Source organism: Moschus berezovskii, chromosome 25 (assembly GCF_049115385.1).
Source record: "Moschus berezovskii isolate FMDL1 chromosome 25, NW_MosBer_1.0, whole genome shotgun sequence".
Lineage (NCBI taxonomy): Eukaryota > Metazoa > Chordata > Mammalia > Artiodactyla > Moschidae > Moschus > Moschus berezovskii.
Genome location: NC_142484.1, coordinates 50227134 through 50246901, shown reverse-complemented (window position 1 = coordinate 50246901; position 19768 = coordinate 50227134). Strand labels below are relative to the sequence as shown.

The window sequence follows — 19768 nt, the reverse complement described above, 5'->3', positions numbered from 1 at the left end:
TGTTTTTATTTAATATTTTTAGAATTTTTGTTTCTTCTCATGCTATACAGACGTTACTTAATTTCAGAATCATATCAGTATCGTTACTGAAAGCCCTGTAAGGTTTCTTTGTATTTCTTATGTCCTTAGGATGTATTTCACCAAGGATGTGCAGTCAGATTACTGTGTTTTAGAGTTAAGTACTCCTCTGTTTGGTTTAACTCAGTACAGTTTAGGTTTGTTTTTCATTTTGATTTTGAGGAACAACTTAAAATTTTTTTGGTTTAGATTTATTTTATAATCATGTTTAAAAACTTGATATATACGACAAGGTACGTTCAGAGGAGTCTAGTTTCTGGACTGTGTTTGTGCTTAGTCACTCATCGTGTCTGACTCTTTGAGACCCAATGGACTGTAGCCTGTTTGGCTCCTCTGTCCACGGGGATTCTCCAGGCAAGAATACTGGAATGGGTAGTCATGCCCTCCTTCAGGGGATTTTCCCATCCCAGGGATCGAACTCAGGTCTCCCGAATTTCAGGCAATTTTTTTACCGTCTGAGCCACCAGGGAAGCCCACGAATACTGGAATGGATAGCCTATCCTTTCTCCAAGGGATCTTCCCGACCCAGGAACTGAACCGGAGTCTGCAGGTGGATTCTTTACCAGCGGAATCGTAACCTTCTTTTCTTCCCTTGGCGGTAGTTGTTTTTTTTTAAAAGCTTTTTGTTTATCTTTCCATTAAAAATTACAGTAGTAATAGAAAATGTCTGTATAATATCTGTGTATAGCTATATATTCTTCCACGCTCTTTTGATATAGTGTCTTACTGTTTGTTTTCTCTACCTTGTTTTATTACTTAACAATATGTCCTGGCTATTTCATAGTAGCACTTATAGATAATGTTCCTCAGAGTTTTGTTTTTTTTTTTTAATTGTGGCCAAATATACCTGTTGCACTAGTGGTAAAGAGACCGCCTGCCAATGCAAGAGGTGTGGGTTCGATCCTAGGGTCGGGGATATCCCCTGGAAGAGGACATGGCTTCCAATCAAGTATTCTTGCCTGGAGAATCCAATGGACAGAGGAGTGCGACAGGCTACAATACTTAGTGTTGCAAAGAGTTGAAGATGACCGAAGTGACTTAGCATGCATGCACGCAAAATAGATATAACATAAAATTTACCATTTGAACCTTTTCTTGTTTGTTTTTTGGCATACCATGCAGCTTGTAGGATCTTAATTCCTCAACCAGGGATTGAACCCAGTTCCCGGCACTGAAAGTTCGGAGTCCTAACCATGAGACCACCAAGGAATTCCCCCATTCCAATCATTTTTAAGTGTGCAGTTCAGTGGCATTCAGTACAGTCACCTTGGTATGTCCTTATCACTGTCCTTCTTCAGCACGTTTTCAGCTTCTGAAACTGAAACACTATACCTGTTTAACAGTAATTCCCTGTTCTCCCTTCCCCTCAACCTTTGGCAACCACCGTTCTCCTTTTTTTCTTTCTCTCTGAATTTGACGACTCCAGTACCTCATTTAAGTGAAATCATAGAATATTTGTCCTTTTGTGATTGGCTTCTTTCACTTAGCACAATGTCTTCCCGATTCATCCATGTTGTAACGAGTGTCAGAATTTCCTTCCTTTTTAAGGCTGAATAATATTTCATTGTATATTTATGCCCAACGTTTAGTTTAATCATTCATTCATCAGACTCTTGAGTTCCTTCCACCTTTTGGCTATTATGACTATAGCTGCTATGAGTACGGATGTATAAATATTTGTTCCAGTCTTTGCTTTAAGTTTTTTTGGGGTATTCCCAGAAGTGAAATTTCAGGATAGCATGATAATCCTGTTTAGTTTTTTGAGGAACCGCTGAACTGTTTTGTATAGCAGCTGCTCCATCTTACATTTCTGCTAGCGATGCACAAGGGTTCCAGTATCTCTCCATCCTCACCAACACTAGTTATTTTCTGGGTTTTTGTTTTGGAGTGATAGCCGCTGTATTGGGTACGAACTTGTCCTCATTTTTTAGTTCAGGTCCTGCTGAAGGACATTTACTTTTGAAAGCTGAACTTGCTGTTGAGGTCCTTATTCATCTTTGGAGGGCCCGCAGCTAACATAGTACCTCACACGTAGTAACTGCTAAGTAAATGTCTGAGTGAGTTAACGCACTTCATCAACTGTGGATTCCGGAAGAGGTGGTAGTCATTTGTGGTTGTGTTGTAGAGGTGTCCCTCAGCACATGATCTCCTGGAACTGTCAATAGTTGTGGGTTTGTTGGGGTTGGTAATGGTAGTCCTGACAGGAGTAGCAAAGATACCACTGTCCTGTGAACACCAGTGTTTGCCTTTGCCCTTTTTTTTTGGAGCGGGGAAAGGTCAAAGCGACCTGAAGCTTTCAACATTATGTATTTACCCTTGTAAGTAGGATAGCAAAGTAAAGGAATAAAACAAACCAGCTTTCTTATCTCTAGACCTCTCATTCTCTTTGTGCCTAAATAATCTCATCTCCATCTTTGCCTGTCAAATTCTTTTTTTTTGCCTGTCAAATTCTAATGGTTGTACTTGATGTACCCCTCCAGGCTTCTCTGTCCATGGGATTTCCCAGGCAAGAATACTGGAGTGGGTTTGCCATTTCCTCCTCTAGGGAATCTCCCCGACCCTGGGATTGAACCAGCGTCTCCTGCTTAGCAGGTGGATAGTTTGCTACTAAGCCACCAGGGAAGCCAAATTTGATATATTAATTAACAGGAAAAAAATAGGAATAGATAATAAAACAATGTATGTGGTATCATCCTGTTTTTGTTGAAGAAAAGAAGTGTATTCATGTTCATGTAGAGTAAGTGATCTGGAAAGATTTTTGTCAAGACCAGCAGTGATTGTTCTTGAATTAACACGATTTATTTCTGTGTTCTGTGTTTTTCATTTAATGTTTGTGTTTTCTGATTTTTTTGCAAGAAACACATTGTGTTTTTAAAATAGTAAAATTAGTACGGAAACTTTATTTTTAAAAATCCCAGCTGTCCTTTTTTGTGTAGCTCCCAGTTGCAGTGTCTCAGACTTAGTATTTATTAAATATGTTTTTATCCGAATGACTGAAACTTCAGGAAGAACTTGGTGAATGCCATAAATAGGCATATAGTGCTGAGAGGATTCAAAAGAGAAAGGATCATGTGTGGAAAGGATCTGTTGCAGATTATGTTTGAACTGACCTTGAAAGGTAGGGTTTTGTTGTGTTTTGTTTTGTTTTAAGAGGATACTATAATTTAATACCCCTTTGTACCAGTGATTAACATTTTGTGGATAGGCATTTGCCGAAACGAAATTTCTTTGATTGTATTTATTCTTTAAATTCATGGCTTATATTTTTAGGATACATGCATTATCAGGCAGACTGACTTATTGACATCTTCTCTTTAGGTTAGTATTAATAAGGTGGTTTTCCCTGAGCAAACAACAGCCAAACAGAAGTGGATTGAAGAGCCTATCGTGTGACAGGGAAGTCAGCCAGGAACTAGGAAACTTCTAAATTGAAAAATACACACGTAGTGGAGAATTAATTGCATTTAGTTATTTCTGACTTTAGGAAAAAATAAAGTTTTAACAGTTTAATTGATTCTCTTGCATTTTAGATCACTGCACCGGGGGCAGATTCATGTCAATGTTATGGCAAGACCAATAAAATAATGTAAAGTAATTAGCCTCCAATTGAAAGAAATAAAAGAAAAAAAAAGAATGCCTTAAAATGCTTATTTTAAGTTAAAGTATTAATTCTGATGAATTTGGTTTGTAAAGTTTTATCTTTTGAGACACTATAATTCATAACCATTCATGAATAAAAAAGTTGTACTTCCTGAAGAAAAGTCAAATTGTATGGGCTGCTTCAGGAGCTCCCCTTTGACCTGAGATAAATATACTCCTGTGATAAAGTCATATTTCTGCAAACTAGCTCACTGAACTCATATTGGGAAATATTTAATATGCTGTCATAAGACATTAACAAAATAAATTTATAAAAGAAAAGCAAATCTATGGGACTAAAGGTATTTTACAAACGTGGAATTTTTATATATCTATATTCTACCTGTTCCTTCTTGACCCGCACACAGGTTTCTCAGGAGACAGGTAAGGTGGTTTGATATTCGCATCCCTTTTTTATTTTTTTTATTGGAGGCTAATTACTTTACAATATTATATTGGTTGGTTTTGCCATACATTGACATGAATCCGCCCCGGGTGTACATGTGTTCCCTTTCTTGAACCCCCCTCCCACCTCCCTCCTCCCCATGTCCTCCCTCTGGGTCATCCCCGTGCACCAGCCCCGAGCATCCTGTATCATGCGTCGAACCTGGATTGGTGATTCGTTTCACATATGATAATATACATGTTTCAATGCCATTCTCCTGAATCATCCCACCCTCACCCTCTCCCACAGAGTCCCAAAGACTGTTCTATACACCTGTGTCTCATTTGCTGTCTCGTACTCAGGGTTAAGGTGGTTGTTGTTGTTCGGTCGCTCAGTCGTGTCCGACTCTCTGCGACCCCATGAATCACAGCACGCCAGGCCTCCCTGCCCATCACCAACTCCCGGAGTACACTCAAACTCATGTCCACAGAGTCGGTGATGCCATCCAGCCATCTCATTCTCTGTCGTCCCCTTCTCCTCCTGCCCCCAACCTTTCCCAGCATCAGAGTCTTTTGCAGTGAGTCAACTCGTCGCATGAGGTGGCCAAAGTATTGCAGTTTCAGCTTTAGCATCAGTCCCTCCAATGAACACCCAGGATTGATCTCCTTTAGAATGGACTGGTTGGATCTCCTTGCAGTATAAGGGACTCTCAAGAGTCTTCTCCAACACCACAGTTCAAAAGCATCGATTCTTCGGCGATCAGCCTTCCTCACAGTCCAACTCTCACATCCATACATGACCAGGGGAAAAACCATTGCCTTGACTAGATGGACCTTGGTTGGCAAAGTAATGTCTCTGCTTTTTAATATACTCTCAAGGTTACCATCTTTCTAAATTCCATATATATGCATTAGTATACTGTATTGGTGGTTTTCTTTTTGGCTTAATTCACTCTGTATAATAGGCTCCAGTTTCATCCACCTCATTAGAACTGATTCAAATGTATTCTTTTTAATGGCTGAGTGATACTCCATTGTGTATATGTACCAAAGCTTTCTTATCCATTCGTCTGCAGATGGACATCTAGGTTGCTTCCATGTCCTGGCTATTATAAACAGTGCTGCAGTGAACATTGGAGTACATGTGTCTCTTTCAATTTTGGTTTCCTCGGCGTGTATGCCCAGGAGTGCGATTGCTGGATCATATGGCAGTTCTGTTTCCAGTTTTTTAAGGAATCTCCACACTGTTCTCCATAGTGGCTGTACTAGTTTGCATTCCCACCAACAGTGTAAGAGGGTTCCCTTTTCTCCACACCCTCTCCAGCATTTGTTGCATGTAGACTTTTGGATAGCAGCCATTCTGAGTGGTGTGGAATGGTATCTCATTGTGGTTTTGATTTGCATTTCTCTGATTATGAGGGATGTTGAGCATTTTTTCATGTGTTTGTTAGCCATCTTTATGTCTTCTTTGGAGAAATGTCTGTTTAGTTCTTCGGTCCATTTTTAGATTGGATCGTTTATTTTTCTGGAATTGAGCTGCAGGAGCTGGTTGTATATTTTGGAGATTAATTCTTTGTCAGTTGTTTCATTTGCTATTATTTTCTCCCATTCTGAAGACTGTCTTTTCACCTCGCTTATAGTTTCCTTTGCTGTGCAGAAGCTTGATATTTGCATCTCTTTAAGAATTTTCTGCAGCTTGTTGTGATCCCCACAGTCAAGTCAAAGGGTTTCATATAGTCCATGAAACAGAAGTAGATGTTTTTTTTGGAATTCCCTTGCTTTCTCTATGATTTAATTTATGTTGGCAATTTGACCTCTGGTTTCTCTGCCTTTTCTAAGCCCAGCTTGTCCATCTGGAAGCTCTCAGTTCACATACTGCTGAAGCCTAGCTTGAAGGATTTTGAGCATCATCTTACTAGCATGTGAAATGAGCACAGTTGTCTGTTACTTAGAATATTCTTTGGCATTGCTCTTCTTTGGGATTAGAATGAAAACCAGTCTTTGCCAGTCTTGTGGCCACTGCTGAGTTTTCAAATTTGCTGGCATATTGAGTGTAGCACTTTAATTAACAGCATCATCTTTTAGGATTTTAAACAGCTCAGTTAAAATTCCATAACCTCCACTAGCTTTGTTTGCAGTAATGCTTCCTGAGGCCCACTTGACTTCATATTCCAAGATGTCTGGCTCTAGGTGACCACACCATTGTGGTTATCTAAGTCGTTAAGATCTTTTTGGTATAGTTCTTCTGTGTATTCTTGTATACCTTTTCTTAATCTTTTCTTAAAAATTTATGAAGTATCTGACTCTGTGCAGGACAATATTCAGTGCCTCACATAGTTCTTACATCTCTGTGGGGTAGATGTAAACATTCCAGCTTTATCGGTAGAAACCCAAGGCAGTGAAAATTTAAGTAACAAGTCTCCAATCCCATAGCAAATAAATTTTACCTGATATATGTTTGATTTCAAAGCTCTAGCTCTTTCCACTATAATGTGTGATCTCTGTCTTTTAACTGTTTCATTTTTCTTGAAAGGAGCCCTGTATCCAGATGGAACATCTGGAAAGAACGAGGATGATGACATGGTTCCTCCTGGCAAAAACTATACCTACGTCTGGCCAGTGAGAGAAGAATATGCTCCTGCCCCAGCAGATGCAAACTGCCTGACTTGGGTGTACCATTCACATATTGATGCCCCTAAGGACATCTGTTCTGGGCTAATCGGCCCACTGCTGGTGTGCAAAGAAGGTAAGATGTGTCTTCTCCCCCTCTGTGCCTAGAAACCTCTTCCCAAGTGTGCTGAAGAGTGTATATAGTCTTCAGGTCTTGTCTTGCCCACCCCCAAAGAAAGGCAATGCCAAAGAATGCTCAAACTACTGCACAATTGCACTCATTTCATACGCAAGTAAAGTCAAGCTGAAAATTCTCCAAGCCAGGCTTCAGCAGTACGTGAACTGTGAACTTCCAGATGTTCAAGCAGGTTTTAGAAAAGGCAGAGGAACCAGAGATCAAATTGCCAACATCCGCTGGATCATGGAAAAAGCAAGAGAGTTCCATAAAAACATCTATTTCTCTTTTATTGACTATTCCAAAGCCTTTGACTGTGTGGATCACAATAAACTGTGGAAAATTCTGAAAGAGATGGGAATCCCAGACCATCTGACCTGCCTCTTGAGAAACCTGTATGCAGGTCAGGAAACAACAGTTAGAACTGGACATGGAACAACAGACTGGTTCCAAATAGGAAAAGGAGTACATCAAGGTTGTATATTGTCACCTTGCTTATTTAACCTATATGCACAGTACATCATGAGGAATGCTGGGCTGGATGAAGCACAAGCTGGAATCAAGATTGCTGGGAGAAATATCTATATATCTCAGATATGCAGATGACACCACCCTTATGGCACAAAGCGAAGAGGAACTCAAAAGCCTCTTGATAAAAGTGAAAGAGGAGAGTGCAAAAGTTGGCTTGAAGCTCAACATTCAGAAAACTAAGATCATGGCATCTGGTCCCATCCCTTCATGGGAAATAGATGGGGTAACAGTGGAAACAGTGTCAGACTTTACTTTTTGGGGCTCCAGAATCACTGCGGATGCTGATTGCAGCCATGAAATTAAAAGACGCTTACTCCTTGGAAGAAAAGTTATGACCAACCTAGATAGCATATTAAAAAGCAGAGATGTTACTTTGCCAACAAAGGTCCATCTAGTCAAGGCTATGGTTTTTCCCATGGTCATGTATGAATGTGAGAGTTGGACTATGAAGAAAGCTGAGTGCCGAAGAATTGATGCTTTTGAGCTGTGCTGCTGCAGAAGACTCTTGAGAGTCCCTTGGACTGCAAGGAGATCCAACCAGTCCATTCTGAAGGAGATCAATCCTGGGTGTTCATTGGAAGGACTGATGCTAAGGCTGAAACTCCAATACTTTGGCCACCTCATGCGATGAGTTGACTCACTGGGAAAGACTGATGCTGGGAGGGATTGCGGGCAGGAGGAGAAGGGGACGACAGAGAATGAGATGGCTGGATGGCATCACCGACTTAATGGACTTGAGTTTGAGTGAACTCTGGGAGTTGGTGATGGACAGGGAGGCCTGGTGTGATGTGATTCAGGGGGTCGCAAAGAGTCAGACACGACTGAGCGACTGAAGTGAACTGAACTGAAAAGAAAGAGAAAGAACTCAAATAAAATCAGAAAGGAAAGATGAGAAACACAAAGGATCATAAGAGATTACTATGAACAAATATATACCAACATGTTGGATAACCTATTGGAAATGCATAAGTTCCTGGAAACATACAGACTACCAAGACTAAATCATGATGGAATAGACTCTGAACAGACTGATTAATAGCAAGTAGTAATCGGTAATCAAAAAACTTCCAACTAAGAAAAGTCCAGGAACAGATGACTTCTTTGGTTAATTCCATCAAACATTCAAAGAAGAATTAATACCAATTCTTAAAATCTTCCAGAAAATAGAAGAGGGAGAAACTTTTCCAAACATGTTTTATGAAGCCAGCATTGTGTTGATACCAAAACCAGACAAGGATGCCACACAAAAAAAGAAACAATACAGGCTAATATTCCTGGTGAACACAGATGTAAAAATCCTCGACAAAATATCAGCAAGCCAGATTCAGCAATACATTAAAAGTTTCACAACCATGATTAAGTGGGATATATTCCAAGTATGAAAGGATGGTTCAGCTTCCACAAATCCATTAAAGTTGTGTGCCACAATAATAAAATTAAGCATAAAAATATATGATTATCACAATAGACATAGAAAAAGCATCTGACAAAATTCAACATCCATTTAGGATAAAAACCCTTAATGGAGTATAAATGGAACACACCTCAACATAATAAAGACCATATATGACAAGCCCACAGTTAAGGTTATACTCAGCGGCAAAAGCTGAAAGCTAATCCTCTAAGATCAGGAACAAGAGAAGGATGCACACTGTTGCCACTTTTATTCAACATGGTATTGGAAGTCCTAGCCAGAGCAATTAGGCAAGGAAAAGAAATAAAAATCATCCAAATCTGAAACAAAGAAGTAACTGTTTCTATTTGCAGATGACATGATATTGCATATAGAAAAGCTAAAGACTCCAGTAAATTTGAGGGATATACAATCAACACACAAAAAGCTGTTGCATTCCTGTACATTAATAATGAATTATCTGAAAGAAAAGTCAAGAAAGCCATCTCATTTACAATTTCATCAAAAGGAATAAAATATCTAGGAATAAATTTAACCAAAGAGGTGAAAACCCCATATATTGAAAATTATGATATTAATAAAAAAATTTAAGAAGACAAAAATGAATGGAAAGATATTTTGTACCCATGGGATTAGATGAATTAATATTGTTAAAATATTCAAGGCAATCTATAGACACAGTGCAATCCCTATTTCAATCTCAATGGTATACCATTTTTACAGAAATAGAAAAAACAATCTCAAATTTGTATGGAATCACAAAAGAACCTGAATAGCTAAAGCAATCTTGAAAAAGAACAAAGCTAGCGGCATCGTGTTCCTTGATTTTATTACAAAACTATACGAATTCAGGCTTCCCTGGTGGCTCAGACGGTAAAGCATCTGCCTGCAGTGTGGGAGACCCGGGTTCGATCCCTGGGTTGGGAAGATCCCCTGGAGAAGGAGATGGCAACCCACTCCAGTACTCTTGCCTGGAAAATTCCATGGACTGAGGAGCCTGGGAGGCTACAGTCCATGGGGTCGCAAAGAGTCGGACACGACTGAGCGACTTCACTTCATACTAATTCAAGCAGGACCATACTGGCATGAAAACAGACACAGAGATCAATGAACAGAATAGACAGCCATGAAATAAGCCCGTGCAGGAATATATATTTCCTTGGAAGGAAAGTTATGACCAGCCTAGATAGCATATTAAAAAGCAGAGACATTACTTTGCCAACAAAGTTCCATTAATCAAAGCTATAGTTTTTCCACTAGTCATCTATGGATGTGAGAGTTAGACCATAAAGAAAGCTGACCACCAAAGAATTGATGCTTTTGAACTGTGGTTGGTGTTGGAGAAGACTCTTGAGAGTCCCTTGGACAGCAAGGAGATCCAACCAATCCATCCTAAAGGAAATCAGTCGTGAATATTTATTGGAAGGTCTGACGCTGAAGCTGAAACTCCAATACTCTGGCCACGTGATGCGAAGAAAAGCCCCTGATGCTGGGAAAGATTGAGGGCGGGAGGAGAAGGGGACGACAGAGGATGAGATGGTTAATGGCATCACCGACTGGACGGACATGAGTTTGAGCAAGCTCCGGGAGTTGGTGTTGGACAGGGAAGCCTGGCGAGCTGCAGTCCGTGGGTTCACAAAGAATCGGGCACAACTGAGTGACTGAACTGAACTGCCTCATTCCTCCCTTCTAATCATTTCTTTTCCTTCTTGCTGCATGCTTTTGTCACTTAAGTAGCTACCGTATGTCAGCTTTCCCAACGTGAGGTAAGACAGGGTTTCTAGTTACACAGAACAGATCTGGTGGGGAAGGTACATATACAAATAGAGATGAAAGTAGGAGGTAGCCAAGCTGTCCTGGAATTATAAACAGCGCTTTGGTTTACTCCTGATCTCACTGTGTTCCCAGAGCAGCTCAAGGCTGTGTGCCTACTGCTGATCACTTTTATTGAGTGCTTTTCTCTTGAAAAGACTAATGCTTTTCATTCCTTTGGGGATTTCATTTTATCAAAGAAGCCACATTTTTTTCTGCACAAAAATATTACAACCCAGTGATTTTTGCTAGTTTTTCAGCTGTGCTAGAGTATGTATTACCTTTGTTTCTGGTTCTGCTGGGCTCTGCAGGGGAGTGTCTTTCACCGGTGTTTCTGTTTTTCAGCGCTCAATGGATAGCTCTTTGGGAACTTCCCTGAACCTGATATGTGCGTTGGTGAATCAGTGTCCTGGCACCTATTTGGGATGGGGAATGAGATAGACATCCATTCCATCTATTTTTATGGTAACACCTTCATCAGCAGAGGGCATCGGACTGATGTCGTCACCCTGTTCCCAGCCACCTTCCTGACAATAGAAATGATAGTTGAGTATCCTGGAAAGTGGATGATAACCTGCCAAGTCAGTGATCACCTCCAAGGTAAAAAGGATGGAGGCCATTGTGGAAATGCTTACAGTTGGTACAGTTAAACCACACAGTCAATGGTGTTCATTCAGTGCATGCTATTGGATGGATTCTTGTCTGTGTTATATTTATTCCAATTAAATATTCAACATAGGAAAATGTATAATGCCTATTTGGCATCTTATTGACATATATTTATTAATTAATTACCTCCTTATGAACCAGGTAAGAGGTGATTGAAAAAATTGATAAGACCTTCCTGGAACCTGGAATCTAGTAGTTAAATATAGTTACACATTTACAAAAGAATAAAATGTGAGGCAGAATGATAAATGCTCTTTGAGCTTTGTCACTTAACTGGAACAGTCAGAGAGACTACCTAAGGAGGGGGTCCCTAATCTGAGCCTATAAATATGGGTAGGAATTTGATAGATGAGGAATAAGAGAAAGGCTTTCCGAGTAGGGGAAGCAGCATGAACTGGGAAAAACACATGGGCAGTTCTAAATAGAATAAAATTTACAATCAGAAATGGGAATTTCTAGATAATCTGGACCAACCAGAAAGGGATTTCTAGATAATCTGGGCTACTCCCCTATCCAATTCTTGAATTCCCTTTTGGACATCTCTTAAAAAAATTTTTTTTAAATTTTATATTGGAGTATAGTTGATTTATGTATGATGTGTTAGTTTCAGGTGTACAGAAAAATGAGTTATACATAGTCAAACATCTATTCTTTTTCAGATTCTTTTCCCATGTAAGTTTCCCATATTACAGAATACTGAATATAGTTACTTGTGCTCTACAGTTGGTCCTTGTTGATGATCTATTTTATATGGAGTCGTATGTATAGCCCTAGCCTAGTAATTGTAGCAGCCCATTTCATCTCTGGGCTGCTCTGTGAGAGTTCTTCTTAATATTGAGAAGCAATCCAATGACAGGTGCAAAATCCTTTGAAAGGTGAATGATAAGCATTTGTTGACTTAAATACCTGTTGAATGATTCAGTCCGGGTTCCTTGGGACCACATGGAATAAGTCTACTTAGCTGGACCTTAGGCTCATGTCAGAGGAGTGACGAAGCAGAAGTTTTAGAGAGGCAGTTTGGGCCTCAGGGGAGCAGTTTTGAATGGCAAGGCTAAGGAACGTCTGGAAGGTAATGCATGCATGCATGCTGAGTCCCTTCAGTTCTGTCGACTCTTGGCGACCCTACAGACTGCAGTCCATCAGGTGCCTCTGTGGGATTCTCCAGGCAAGAATACTGGAGTGGGTTGCCACGCCCTCCTCCAGGGGATCTTCCCAACCCAGGGACTGAACTCACGTATATTACTTCTCCTGCATTGGCAGGTGGTTTCTTGACCTGGGAAGCCCCTGGAAGGTAATAGTGAGCCCTTTTAGTTCATTAGACACAGTGATTTAGGAAGATTTAGGAAGCTAAATATGTCTTCGTGCAGAGAAGATTCAGTGAAGAGATTCTGGCTACTGGATGCCAGTTAAGAAATATTGGCAACATTACAGATATGACATATTACAGGTTTGGCCTAGGAAGAGAAAAAGAAAAATGTTATCAGTTGGATAAACATGGAGTAAATAATGTATGATTCAATTTGGATCATAACTACACACAGTCACTACAAGGACAGCTATGCAGCACTTCAGGGCTGCTTTCATAACACGTTTTTATCCCCCTCAAACTTAAAGCAAACTTCAAACTTGTCCACTAGGTTATTCCAGTTAAATTCAATCGGCAAATGTTGAGTTGCTCAGTTAATACGTATCAGACACTCTCCTGAGAAGACAAAGGTGAACATGACAGCTACCATTCTCCACCCCCACTCCAGACTTTATTGAGGTATAATTGACAAATAGGAATTGCATATGAATTCCTTGATATTTTGATATAAGGTGTAAACTCTTTAAACTACACACAAGCTAATTAATATATCAACCACCTCACATAGTTAAACTTTGTGATGTTGGTGATGGTGAGAGCACTTGAGATCTCAAAGAATACAAAGTTTCAGTTATGCAAGACAAATGGGTCCTTGAGATCTAATGGTGACTACTATCAACAATACTGTGTTGTATACTTGAGATTCCCGAAAAGGGTAGATTGTAGATGTTCTCCACAGAAGATCCTTAAATTTGAAAAGAAATTAGTTTTTTTTTCTTTTTTTAAAACATTCTTTTATTTTAACTGGAGGCTAATTCCTTTACATTATTGTATTGGTTTTGCCATACATTGACATGTATCAAGGCATTAGCAGCCATTTGAAATTAGTTAGATTCTTAAATTTGGCCAGTAGTTGTACACGTAAGCTGGAATACAGTACTGAAATACAGCATTTACTAAATTGTCCATACCCTCGGAGAAAATGTTTAGAATTGGAAGATATATATAGTTCAATTTTAAAATTAGCAATCACCTCTAGAGATAATGGTGTGACATTTTGATGAATATCTTCCCTATTTTCTAGACCTTTATATATAAATACATAGTCTTTCCAAACTTTACAGTTTGATAACTGAACAACAGTATCACTTGATTACTATTAAAGTTGAACTTTTTTGTTTGTTTGTTCTTGGGCCAATAGTATTTCTTTTGTGAATAACCTATCAATGTTTTGCTCATTTTCTGTTGAAATATTTACTTTTTTCTTTCTTATTTATCAAAGATATTTACGTATTAATCTTTTGTCATATGTGTTAAAACACTCCTCTACCCACTGTTTACTTTTACTTTTAACTTTGTTTATGGTTCTACTTTCTGTACAAAAGTTTGAAATGTCCATGAAGTCAAGTGAATCAGTCTATTCTTCCTCTATGACTGCTTTTGGAGCATTTGTACATTGGCTCTTGGTTTTCCTCTGTTTTATAGCTGGCATGCTGGGGCAATACAATGTTGGTAACTGCAAAAGTGGTATTTCTCACCCCAAGATGAAGGGTCAACAGAGACACTACTTTATAGTGGCTGAAAAAATTCTTTGGGATTATGGTCCTCAAGGCTATGACAAATTCAGTGGTCTTCCCCTAAAGGCCTCTGGCAGGTAAGCTGTCTTTGCTGATGTTTCTGAGCCTCTCATAAGAGAGGCATCTGTTAGGCTTTTTGCTGTGATCTCATTTGTGTTCCAGGCACTGTTCTCACGAGTACATACTGCATAAATGGCATAATAGCATCATTTAAGGAGCTCTGAGTCCCATAATGTATATGCTGCTGAGAATTGTAGATACAATTGTATATACTGCAGATAACTGCAGAGTATCTCAGAGCTATGGTTTTTCCAATAGTCATGTATGGATGTGAGAGTTGGACTACAAAGAAAGCTGACCACTGAAGAACTGATGCTTTTGAACTGTGGTGTTGGAGAAGACTCTCAAGAGTCCCTTGTACAGCAAGGAGATCTAACCAGTCTATCCTAAATATTCACTGGAAGGACTGATGCTGAAGCTGAAACTCCAATACTTTGGCCACCTGACGTGAAGAAGTGACTCACTAGAAAAGACCCTGATGCTGGGAAAGATTGAAGGTGGGAGGAGAAGGGGACAACAGAGGATAAGATGGTTGGATGGTATCACTGACTCGAAGAACATGAGTTTGAGTAAGCTCCGGGAGTTGGTGATGGACAGGGAAGCCTGATGTGCTGCTGTCCATGGGGTCACAAAGAGTTGGATACAACTGAGCGACTGAACCCAACTGAACTATTGCTTTAAGATTTGCGGGCAAAATCAAAGCACTGGATTCATGTATTCATCCATCAAACACTTCAGAAGCATCTACGATGTGCAAGCTGCAGCATAAAGTGCCATGAGAGTTACTGAGCTGACAGAGAACAGACTAAGGTCTTCCACATATTAAGCAGACAATTTTGAAGGGGGAATAAGTCAGGACTCTATTTCAGGGAGATGAAATAGCCAAGGAAGGTTACCTTTTTTGGTTCAAGGACAGCCTGATATAAGTGAAGCCCCTTCTGCCCAGACTTCATATTCCTCCCTGTCCAGTACAATGCCACTTTGCCCCTTCAAAATCTAACTCTACTGTAACTTCTTAAGTAAAGTCTCACTGACACCTGAATAATTTTCTCTGGGCTTCCATAGCATGTAATATTTTTCAAATTGAATCTAACAATTTATTAAGTGGATGAAGACCCCTGTGACGTTTATTGTAGGATCATATGCAAATATGTCTGGGAAAGCATTACAAAAAATACAGTATGATAACAAGTATTGCTCTTACCCTATAATCCTTTTCATGTTTGAGGGAATGTTTAAAAAATTGTCTTTATGATCAATAAGATTCCTTTTGCTTCTTTCATTATAAATTTCATTCATTCTTCCACCAAAGTGATAACATTTAACCTTGCCTAAAGAATTTGTGTGGACCACCTATGAAAAACTCTTTGATATCAACATTCCCTATTGACTAGCATTTTCCCATAAACAGAATAGTGAAAATTAACATTGAGAATTATGTCTTAGAAGCCTTCCAAAATTAGAAAGCACCTTATAAAATATGAAATATCAAGCTATATTCAATGGATATTTAGTGTAATATGTGAAAACACTATGTACTAAGTGACATGAGAGATGCAGGAAGGTCTAAGATAATGTCCCCGATCTCAGGTACAGAAAGAAGCTGAATATACAGGAGAAGAGAAGTGACTTTGCAAGTTACAAATAAGATTAAGATGAGCTGTCCAGACAGTGAGTTCTCTGGGCATTTAGAGAGAGTGAAGACAGCCAGAAATACGTCACAAAAGAAGGGAAACTAAGGTAGAGTCTTTTGAATGATAGAATTTATGCAAGTGAATTTGAAAGAGAGGGAAATTTTAGATGCAGGGGTTACTGCAAAGCATCTGCCATAAAGCAGAGTGACGAGAGCAGAGTGAATGACAGGTGAGGGGTTTGCGTGGGGCATGAGCATTTCCACAGAGCAGTGGAGAGAGGGCCGGAGCAAACCGGATGTCCTCTGCAGAGGTCCTCCAGTCTGTCTGAGCTTTACTTGATTGGCAATGGGAGCAACTGGAGAATTTGGAGCAGATAAGATGACAATGAAAATGACTATTTTAAAGGTTTTGGAGTATCAGTGCGTATGCTGAGAAAAAAACTCAAGGGAGCCAATGTGAGATAGAGGATGCTGCACAGATAGATAGGAGGCTGATACTATGGTCTAAACACAAGGCGAGGAGCACACGCATGCAGTGTGGTTGTGGGAAGAAAGGAAAGGAAAAGATGAAATAAAGGTGAAGGAAAGGAAGGTTACACAGTCAGGATGAACAAGATAAGAGGAAGAGGCAGAAGAAGAAGACACAGCCGGCATGTCTGCAAGAGCGGTGGTACCAGTGACAGAAGCAGAGGAGGGATAGTACTCGTTGGAAGTTATGTTATTGTAATTCACAAGTTTGAAATTTGGTATTTCGTGTATATAGTTTATATGGTAACTCCACTGATTAACCTACTCGATTCACTAGATACTCCATTCCTTAATCATGCCAGATATCAGAGCTTACTATTTGCAGAGACTATTCATAGTGACGTCAGCAAGAGAGAGAGGGATGCTCATTCTGCAGAGAAAACAGTTAGCTCTTTGTTACTTTGTAGGACACCATCTGGGACTCCAATATTGGTAAGTAAGGAGTTTACCTGTGCCTCCTTCGGTTGCTGGACCTCTGGGGAAGAAAGTACAATGGCTAAGAGAGAAATGAGCTTGAGCAGCAAACAGCTTCTGAAGACTTTTAAGGCTGGTTGATTATTTCTGGGAACTTGGCTGAAGACTGTGCTATCTTTTCTGGGGAGATGGGTGGATGAATGGGCTAGAGACAATACAATAAAGCTCCATAATTAAGGCATTTAATTATGGATGTGCGGAGCTGTATTCCCTCTCAACTCCCTTCTCTTTCCACAGTGACTCTGAGCTCTACTTCACACAAGGCGACAACAGAATAGGAGGGAAATACTGGAAGGCTCGGTACACAGAGTATGTTGATGCAACTTTTACTCGAAGAAAGAGATTCTCTGAGGCAGAAGCCCACCTTGGAATTCTGGGTACAGTGAAATATCTGTCACATTTGGAACGAGGGAGATGTTTCAGTGGGACGTGTAATCTAATAGGGAGTGACTCTTCTGCTCCCATTCACTTCTCTGTCTCTTTTCATCTCTTCTCCCTCCTCCTTTCAACATTTCTTAGGTCCCGTCATCAAGGCAGAGGTGGGTGACACTCTATTAGTGACATTTGCCAACAAAGCTGACAAGGTCTACAGTATTTTGCCCCATGGTGTGATCTATGACAAAGCTTCTGATGCAGCCCCAAACGTAGATGGTAAGTCCTAGTGTGTGCCTTGGGAGGATCCTGGGCCCTTTACTTGGCAGCCCTTTGAGCTTGAGCAGCTATTTCAACTTTCTGAACCTTACTGTTCTCCTCTCTCAAGTACAGAGAATGATGCTCACCTCACAGGGCTTTTGGAAGGGATAGATGGGCTTCCTTGGTGGCTCAGACAGTAAAGAATCTGCCTGCCATGCAGGAGACCTGGGTTCAATCCCAGGGTCAGGAAAATCCCCTGGGGAAGAGAATGGCTATCCATTCCAGTATTCTTTCGTGGAGAATTCCATAGATAGAGGAGCCTGGGGGTCGCTACATACAGTCCATGGGGTCGCAAAGAGTCGGACACAACTGAGCGACTCTCAGTTCAGACAGAATTCAGGACAGGGACTGGCGCACAGTAGATACTTAGGAAATGTTAATGCCATTCCTTTACTCTCAGTCACATAATGAATCTCAAAGTGGGTTACTTTCACTGTCTCACTCCTCTAAGATGGAGAGTTTGCTGCTGCAGTTGCATGGGATTCTCTGGGTAAGGCTAAGGGGAAAATCTGATTTCCGACATTTTGTTGAAATGAAACTCTTACACATGGGCTTTGCTTTGTCTCTATGCGCAGATATTTATTTAAAACTTTTGTGGGCTTAACATCATATATGTATCCCCCTGTCACAGAGTATGTAGCACAGGCTGTCTACATGTAAGAAGAGCAGCTTCTACCCAGTGGCTGCGGAACTATACTTCCATTCATAATACTGTTCTTGGGAAATCCTGGCTGTGTGGGAAGCCTTTCTCATTGCTATAGCAGACACCATGACTTCTGAGATACTTCTTTATTCCCAAGTATGAGGCTGGTCCCAGTCCAGAGCAGGCTTTGCAGTGCTGGGGAGGGAACAGAGAAGGAAAGGATGGAGGCAGTATTCCCCAGTTCCCTAGTCTTCCCCACCCTGTACCCCCTGCCTGCTGCAGCAACGTCTCCTGTGCCCTCATTCTCTTTCTTGGTCAAAATGCTCACGATGACTTTTGCAGAAAGAACCGTAATGACAGCTGAAACCTGTTGTATATCTCAGAAAACTTACTGCATACCTGTTTGCAAGCCCTGGACAAAATGCAGGAAGCCTCTGACCTCAGTCTAGTTGAAGAGATTCAATGTGTTCATTTGACAATACAATGTGAAGGTCAAGTACAAAGTCTTTGGAATCAGCCCTGGGTTTAATCCCAGATCTTCCATTTACCAGCTTTGTTACCTTGTGCCTTTGCTTACCTCCTCTAACTTGGAGTTATTTGGCTTATTTCCTAGTTCAACCTTCTAGATTTAAAACTCTGTAAAGGTAGGTCTCTTGTTTAACTTCTTGGGGTATCCTCTGAACGGCTAAATATAGTAAATTCCACATCATAGAAGGTATTAAATGATATTTTATGGATTTACATTGATATATAAATGGGTAATTATCAGTCTTTAAGATAATTTAAAGACAATTATCACTCTTTTAATATTTGCTAAACTTGAGATTTGAGTAAGAAGTAGTATCTATGAAGATATTAAGTATAAACTGTGAAGAAGATAGTCCTTTGATATATAAGCATCTATCTCGTAAAACAGCAGATGGTGGCACTGACCTCTGATAGCATACAGTGGAAACAACTGTCCTTCCACAAAGCACATCATCAGACAGAGACGCATCCTGAGCTGGAAGACCCAGTCTGACAAGTTTCTCATTCCTGGCTGTTGCTTTGAATAGCTGTTTTACTTGTCTCTGCAGGATTTCTGAAGCCAGGGGCACATGTTAAGCCAGGTGAGATCTTCACATACAGGTGGACGGTGCCTGAAAGTGTTGGCCCAACAGCTGATGACCCACCCTGTCTGACTTATCTTTACTTCTCAGCGGTTGAACCAATCAAGGACACGAGCTCTGGCCTTGTAGGGCCTTTGCTAGTCTGTAAAAGGGGCGTTCTCAATGCTGATGCAACACAGGTAGGCCTCAAGGTCGCCGGGCTCACAGGGTTGTCTGTGAGGGAGGTCAGGACTGTGGCCTAGAGAGTGAATAGTAATCGTCCATTACAAAAAGGTGAATTTTTTCCTCAGTGCTACTTCTACATAATGAGGATTTTATTTTATTTTTCATAAATTTAAGATGCAAATTTTAAGTTAATTTTACTGTAAATTGAAGACCTGAAAGTTACTGATGCCTATGCAGAAAGCCAGGATCTCTGCTTGTTTGGCTGGAA

At 40.3% G+C, this 19768-nt stretch overlaps 1 protein-coding gene and 1 long non-coding RNA gene across 15 annotated transcripts in view; one reads left to right on the top strand and one right to left on the bottom strand.

Moving 5' to 3' along the window:
• Positions 1 to 11029: 11029 nt before the first annotated feature.
• The window catches only part of LOC148773936 (ferroxidase HEPHL1-like), a 226320-nt gene continuing 217581 nt past the window's right edge, over positions 11030 to 19768 (top strand). For 8 of the 9 annotated variants that reach the window (XM_088832474.1, XM_088832477.1, XM_088832476.1 and 5 more), the window contains exons 1-4: positions 12762 to 14272; positions 17128 to 17267; positions 17410 to 17541; positions 19303 to 19514. In XM_088832474.1, the coding sequence (XP_088688600.1) occupies positions 13845 to 14272; positions 17128 to 17267; positions 17410 to 17541; positions 19303 to 19514 (912 nt within the window). In that variant the 5' untranslated portion in view covers positions 12762 to 13844. Of the gene's footprint in view, positions 11244 to 12761; positions 14273 to 17127; positions 17268 to 17409; positions 17542 to 19302; positions 19515 to 19768 lie in introns of those variants that run through there. The other variant, XM_088832470.1, reaches the window with a different exon arrangement.
• The window catches only part of LOC148773939 (uncharacterized), a 48251-nt gene continuing 41111 nt past the window's right edge, over positions 12629 to 19768 (bottom strand). For 4 of the 6 annotated variants that reach the window (XR_016036449.1, XR_016036444.1, XR_016036448.1 and 1 more), the window contains 2 exons: positions 19160 to 19573; positions 17512 to 18421 (listed from right to left, as the gene is read on the bottom strand). This is a non-coding gene — a long non-coding RNA (uncharacterized LOC148773939). Of the gene's footprint in view, positions 12767 to 17511; positions 18422 to 19159; positions 19574 to 19768 lie in introns of those variants that run through there. The other 2 variants (XR_016036447.1, XR_016036446.1) reach the window with 2 other exon arrangements.